Here is a 7,282-nt window from a genome sequence, read left to right as displayed (position 1 = left end):
GCTAGCATAGAAATGATTCCCCTCTTCATGGTCCCCTTTGATTCATTCTTCTTCAGCATCTGAGCAGATAAAGGCATCTGCCTCTAAAGCCTCCCCATATATACTGCAACCAGCGCATCAGTAAGGGCCAAGCGTGGCCACCCCTGGGCAGGCAGGGAGGACAGAGACTTGGCCGTGTCCACGGAGAGCTGGGAAGATGGGGTAGATTAAAGGAACATTGTCTACTCATAAAATTGGCTTCAAATTTGGCTTTTAGATAACCATGTTTTATAACCAGTAAGAGCACACGTGACTGGTAGATCCTTTTTTTTTTTTGCCAGTTTCCAAATGGAAAAGCAATGTTTGGAACAAAAAAAGCCCCACCAAAGCACTGAGAACCTAAAACGGAAACATCTATTTAAAACCAAAACTGATTAACTTGATTTTCAAGATCCAAACTAGAAGCGCAAAATGGGGACAAACAGCGTACAGTTCATTTAATGAAATTCTTTACCTAGTCTCATAGATAAAGTGATTTGCGTGGGTTTTTTGTTTACATTACGTGCCAGTTTAGCCTCGTGTTGTTCCTTTTAAGCACTGCAAGTCTTTGATTCAACAGCAGCAGAAGGTGGCTGCTAGTCCTTTCCTGTACCATAACCCACTGCTGCTATGTGACTAATACCGGCCGCAAAGAAATACAACTTTGATAATGGATCTTCACACGACTACCTGCACCAACTGATCTGCGCTTGCACGTGTCCCTGGTATCAACGGGTGTGCTTGAGAAGACAGGAAAAATTTGGCCAAAGCATTTGGCCCATTTACATCAGTGGTTTCTATCTCAAGGGACACCTGGTGTTGATAACTGCTACCAGAAAAGATGGATTTCCAAAATACTGTTTCATTCTGCCCATTTCTGTATTACATGTGTACAGTATAAACCTGGGAAAGCAGGAATTTATGCAGGGTTTGTAACATTTCCTAAGAGGCCAAGCTGCCTTGGACCTCAAAAGCCTGTGAAAGGCAACTGGTTATAATTATAAGCCCACAAATCCTTTTTCGTACAATCCCGAGAGGAGGAGTTACGGCTTTGTTGCGTCTTTACTTGAATTCCTTTTGATGAAATTTATTTTTATATATTTTTAAAAACACATCTTTTTCAGTTCTACTACTATCTTTTTTTTTTAATCCGACAACAGACACACATTGTTGGTAACTGCCCCAGCCTTAGGACCACACAGACAATATCGACAAGCAGAAAACAAAACAGGAAAAAAACACCCCTAAAAAAGTCAGGAGGGATACTGATGACAGGGTTACAGCACTCACCACACACACTGGAAAAAGTCAGGATTTCTGTGTTTATGCTTTTGACACTAAAAAGTTTTGAAACAGTTTTTTTTTTTTTTTTAAAATAGTCAGCGAACACAGCCATTTTGTTCAGAAGGATCTGCTGTTGCGTAAGGTTCCTTCCATTTATGTGGAAAAAACAATTAAAAACATTCTTTTGTTTAAACCCCTCCCGCCTCGACACTCCTTTTCCTCGCCACGCTGACAAGACGGGTTGGCAGAGTTGGCCTTGCCAGGCGCGATGCCCTGTGCCCGACCCTCCCACCCCGCCGGCTTCGCTGGGGCAGTGTTAGTTATCCACAGCCTTCTGCGTCCTCTCCCGTTCCCTCCTTCAGTGCGGGCGTTGAGCTGAGTAGAGGCTTCCTTTAATATCAGATGCCTTGATTGTACTATTTCCCTTTTGTTTTTTCATTGGAGTCCTTTGAAGAATATATGCTTTACTTCTGTAGAGGAATTTTTGCTTTAAAATGGTATCAGCGCGTGACTCTATGTCCTTTGTAAAGACCTCTTCAGTGGCAATGATTGGCAATTAGTACAGGAGTGGGGACTCAACCCTGTCAACCTTCTACCAGTTGTGGAAATTTCCAAGCAAATTGAGCATTAGCAGCAGAATGGGTGCGAATTCCAGGGCAAACGAAAAGAGGTGCCCCTTTGGTACAAAAAATAGTGTTACATCTACAAGATTTATGACATTAACGCTCCCTTGTGCAAAATACCGAGAGCCCCAAAGTACCAGAAAATTTGCTAGAGAAGGGATATTCCAGCCGTGCAACCAGAAACGGCACGCACAGTTTCATGCATCACGTCAGACCTTCACCTTCCATCCCCCAGACTTGGCAAAAATCGGATACTCCAAAGAGGGTTTGGCATTTTCTAGAGGGAAAGCTGGTTAAAGGCAGTCAAAATGAGAGAGAACACTAGAAGCTCAGAGCTTCGTTTGGGAGCACGCCAGGCAATTCTTCTTCCAATCGCAAACACTGCTCATGTCCTCACCCTGCAATTCTAGTGTTGTAATGTCCTTTTAGAGTTTTACATGAGGCTGGATTCTGAGGAAAATACGTACTTGGACTCGTGGATGTCATGAACAAGCGTGGTTGGGGTGTCAGCTTTTACACTGTACGTGGGCTTCAGGCTTGAGTTATTTTTTAGCCCAAACCCAGCTAAAGTGACCTATTTAATTTTCAACAGACAAGTCCTCAAGTCCTTACATCTCTCAGTTTCCTCTACAAATGACAGCTTGGAAGAAAAAAAAAAATAATTAAAGCAATCAAAACTTTCACAGCTCCCGTAGCAAACGGAACCATTCCACAGAAGAAAAAGCAAGTTTCCCCAGGCTCCCTGGGAAGGGCCCCTGAATTTCCCAGAACTGCTGTGTTGCAGGACTGCTGTGCTAGGAAACTGTCTGCATCTGCCTGGCTGCTGACTCCTGGGTGTAAGATTTTAAAAGAGCAGTGGTGGGTTAGGCAACTGGATGGGCACTGCAGTATGTGCAGACACACGGCCCTTCTGCCATGTGCCTGATATGCAATTTCGCGATGGGTTACGATAACAAAATCCCTTTGCTGCCCTAAGACCAATGGGGTGGCACTCCATACGAATGAAAAGAAAAAGCTTTCGCTGGTCACATTCAGCATTAAATCGTGGCCAGCAGAACCTCCCAAATGACATACTTCCTCAAGCTCTTCCTGACAAGATCTCTGTCGACACAGGGTCAGAGACATTACCTGAAATAGTTCAACGGAAATCAAGTTGGATCAAGTCTGTTCCTAAATGAGATCTGCTCTCTCCCTGAAAGCACTTTACTGAGGTCTAAGATCAATGGTTAAGATGGGAAGCCTCAAAGACCTAGAAGATAACAGTGGTTAACAAGAAAAATTGCAAAGGCCCAACAATCCAGATGGGAGGAACAGCAGGTGTGTGGCTGGGAGATAAAAGACCAAATGGCCAGTGTGAAAACTAGCCAGGCTTGACAAATCCTTTCAGGGAAGAAGCCGGGAGATGTGTAAACAGTGAGATTCACCTGGCTGCCAACGCACGGATCCTGCACACGCCATCACGACAGCAGCGTGCCTTTGGCTGGGGCACTTTCAACTCCAGAAATGCAGCCACGGGCTGGCAGCTGAGCTAAAGATGCAGAAGGACCAGTACTTTCCTGTGATGTGTGGGCAACGCAGCAAACCAAGGGAATTGAAGCAACAGCCTGAAGAGACCACTCCTCGTTCCCATCCCCTCCCCCAGCCCCTGCCTGCAGCAGAAATGCTATCAAGGAACATCTCAGTAAGAGGTTTACAAGCAGGAGTCATTTGAACCATCGATAAGGGAAATTCCACAGCTTCTCACAGAGGAGGGATTGTTTTACAGCAGGGAACCAGGGCAGCTGGAGATTTGACCATATAAGTTAATGAGATAGTCAGGAGTGGTGGTGGTGCGATGATGTTAGGCTGATGGCTCTGATGCTTTTACAGGCGGCATTAAATTCCTTGAGCGAGTAATTAGGGGTGATGAAGAAAAAGCAAGAGGAAAGATTTCAAAACAACAGCTCCTATCGAAACGTGCTGACTCAAAGAATGGGATGAGGCACAGCTCAGTGGTATGTACAGTCACTGTCTACACGCCTTCCGGTGTTCCCCCCTTGCACACGCTCAGGTTCCCATTACTCTCCTCATCCGTGACAAAAAAAGCTTCAGACACAGGCTGCTACTACAGCGAGAACTAAAGCTACATTTCCTGATTTGCAAGCACTGGCAGTTCCAAACATGGGAAAGGTGTGAATCACCTCTTCCTTGGAGACTTCTGTATTTCTTCCTAGTGGACACCATGGTTATGGATCCAGTTCCTTCTGCTGAATCATTACAGTAGAATGAACTGGGATGTGATTTATTTTAAATGAGTTAGTTTTCAATAGAGTCTACAGGTATATAAGGTTTCAGTTTTGCCCAATTTTCAGTGCTTATTTGAAAAAAAAGACAGGGTACATCTTCTCTTACGCAAACTTTTGCTGACCTCCTTTCTATTGGAAGCAATTGGTCACTTCTAAAGATAAAAATAAGGTGTGAAAGACCTACAGGGGAGCTGTGCTATGAATTTGAAAGACAAAAGAAATGCAGTTTTCCTGAAAGGGCTTGGAACATTTTCCTTAGCATCACAGTTTAGTGATTAAGCTGAAAATGTAGTAAGTCACATGGAATTAAACTGCAGGCTCTTAATGGAAGGTTTAGTGAGAGGATTCATAATTAGCTAGTGACTAGAAAACCAAGATTTCTTCCACTGCTGTGCTGATATTTGGTCTCCTTTTGCCCTCTCCTCGGTTCTCTTAAGCAATATGAGAAAGCTAAAGGGGAACAACTCCTTTAAGGAGCACATGGGGATGTGTTAAAGGGTTCTGTCCTGCAGATGCCCCCAGACACACATAACCACTGGTAGCCAGGAAAAAACGTGTCTCCCCATTAATGCATAGTCCAAGAATGAACACCCAAGTCCTACTCATAAAATAGGATTCTGACTTGCTACCACAATGACAAACCGACCTGCTATTTCCGGTCATATTACCTATCAGCAGGGGCTTTAACAAGTGTCAAAGATGGATGGGAACAAGACTAAGGCCTCTCATATACATGTATGAATTGCACTGGTTTAACTAAAGCTGTGATTTTATATGTATTGACTCAGCTGGGTGCCAACTCCAGCAGAGATGCTCCTCTTTATAAGAATGGGTTACTGCTCTGAACTCACACTCATTCCTCGTCAACCTAAGCTAAACCAAAATAAATTAAATTATAATCATAGTAAGAACTATGTTACCAATCTACCTAACTTAGCTTTAAAATTGTACTTTTAAGCTAAATCATGCAATTTTCTCATTTACAAAATGCCTAAGACTATTCTGATGGCAGCTAGTGTTCACAAAGCTATGGCATGAAAAATTGGCAATGGACAAACTATACAAGTTAAAGCTGGGAGCTGACCTGTTGACCACACCTGCTTGAAGGGAGAGAGCTCTCTATAAAATAAGAACTTAGGACACACAGACCTATGAGGAGAAACCTCAGATAAAAACCCCAAAAAATCAACAGATGAAAACAGTTACCTGAAAAAATACCCCACTCAGCACTTCAGAGTCAGATCAGCGAACAATAAAAATCAAAGTAAACAGAAAAGACCACTATGCCTACCTTGTTTCCCTGCTGCTAGATGAAGTGACTAACAGCAACAAATAGGGAAACTTTCCTTTCCTCTCTTTGTTATTTAAGAACATAAGAAACATTGATACAGGCAGTGAGACCTGAGCAAGCTAGCTGATGCTGGCCAGCCATGAGCCATAATCAGAGCACACTCAGGTTTAGTTTTAGCACTATGAAATTCAGGCTTTCAGCTTTTATGAAAAAAAAACCCCAAAACAACCAAAGAAAGAAAGAAAGGAAGAAAGAAAAAAGCAATAAATGAATGAAAGGCAAGGGCTACCCTTCTGCAACCTCATGGAGAACTGGAGCTGCTTGGATCCCCGCTTCTTTGCTAGTAGACTTGGAAGAGCTCTGCTTAGCTGTACCCCAAAGTCACCATCAACAAAGTCAATGGGGAATCGGATTCTAAAGTAGAAAGGCAGTGAGTAGATGAATGCAAATATGACTGATTAATCATAGACTGGAACAACCTAGACAGCATGTAGTGTTCAGAGGGTTTTTTTGCTTTTGTTTTCTTTGTAAAAGGTGCACCAGAAGTTTCTGTTCCATTTTCTGTCTTTCACATTCCTCTCCACTGTCATGGCTCCTTGGACTGACTGGGCTTGGCCACTGGTGTGCTGCTCCGGTGGGGCTAGTGGCTGAGGTCATGATGACTCCTCAAGTGCATTGACGACTTGCTCCAGGATGTCAGGGCAGTGATCTGCTATCTGTTGCAAGATGGCATTGGCAAACTCCTGCAGCTCTGCGCTTTCCTTCTCGCCCTTTTCTAACTCGTCATGAAGCTGCAAGAAACACACGGAAGCATGGTCATTCTCTGCTATTAAACATGTTCACTGTATAACGAGACCTGCCCAGCAGGCTCAGCTCTAAGCTAAACCACCACTTGTAGAAAGGGAGCTAGCAGAGGTGTAACTTGCCACGCACCTCCACAGTCGGCATTTTCCCTTGGCGACTCCTTCACCAGAAACTGGATTCTCTCCATTCACTCTTTATTTCACTTTTTCACTCTACAGGACCAGGCTTGTGACCTTCCCATTTAAGGCCATGTCCACATGGGAAAACTAACAGGCTTAACTACTCCTGAATAAATTGTTCTATGATAAATACTAGAAAAACTTCCTCTGTAGAATGTTTTTCTGAAAGCAACCATATTCCAGAACCAATACAGCATTTTGCTAGTATATTATTTTAAATAGTTTGACTTTTATTCATGAACAACAGGACGTTTCATAGGTCATTACTTCAGAATTATTTCTTATATTAAATCAATAGGAATGTTACATAATTATACATACTACACTCAGAGTTAACCAGAATTCTAATCTTTCTGTGGAATTAATAATTTTCAGAGACTATGCCTCCTAATTCAGTCATAAGATGACTATACAGAAGTGTGGTGGAACATACACGATTTTTGTTTACTAACTCAGCAACAACATTCATTGTTCGGATTACTATAATCAGGTCAGAATGGGACATTGAACTTCAAAACTTTATCTTATTCACTCTGTCTACAGCCTATAAACTGTTTTTCCAATAAGCAGCGTTATGAACCGCACCACACAACATACTGGAGTATATGTGAATGTAATTTTCAGCTCCAAGCCTAATGTCATTGCCAGAATTAGGGGCCCAGAGAGTCTTAATGAAGAGCAGGAAACATCTGCCTTCAGTAACCTGTTTATCTGCCCAGCAATTGATAAAGTCCATGCTAGCCTGTGAACTGCGCCAAATCCCAAGTAAGGCTGTAATTTGTGCAAACATTTTGGGGA

The 7,282-nt window shown here is 42.9% G+C and overlaps 1 protein-coding gene across 1 annotated transcript in view; it reads right to left on the bottom strand.

Annotated features, from left to right (window-relative positions):
- Window positions 1-1,374: 1,374 nt before the first annotated feature.
- ERC1 (ELKS/RAB6-interacting/CAST family member 1) overlaps window positions 1,375-7,282 on the bottom strand; it is a 279,843-nt gene continuing 273,935 nt past the window's right edge. Inside the window, 1 exon segment of the mRNA XM_075756669.1 lies at window positions 1,375-6,292. Coding sequence (XP_075612784.1) covers window positions 6,155-6,292 — 138 coding nt within the window. The 3' untranslated portion in view covers window positions 1,375-6,154.

Source organism: Balearica regulorum, chromosome 1, assembly GCF_011004875.1.
Source record: "Balearica regulorum gibbericeps isolate bBalReg1 chromosome 1, bBalReg1.pri, whole genome shotgun sequence".
Lineage (NCBI taxonomy): Eukaryota > Metazoa > Chordata > Aves > Gruiformes > Gruidae > Balearica > Balearica regulorum.
Note: the sequence above shows the minus strand (reverse complement) of the source record. Positions and strands in the feature narration are given on the sequence as shown.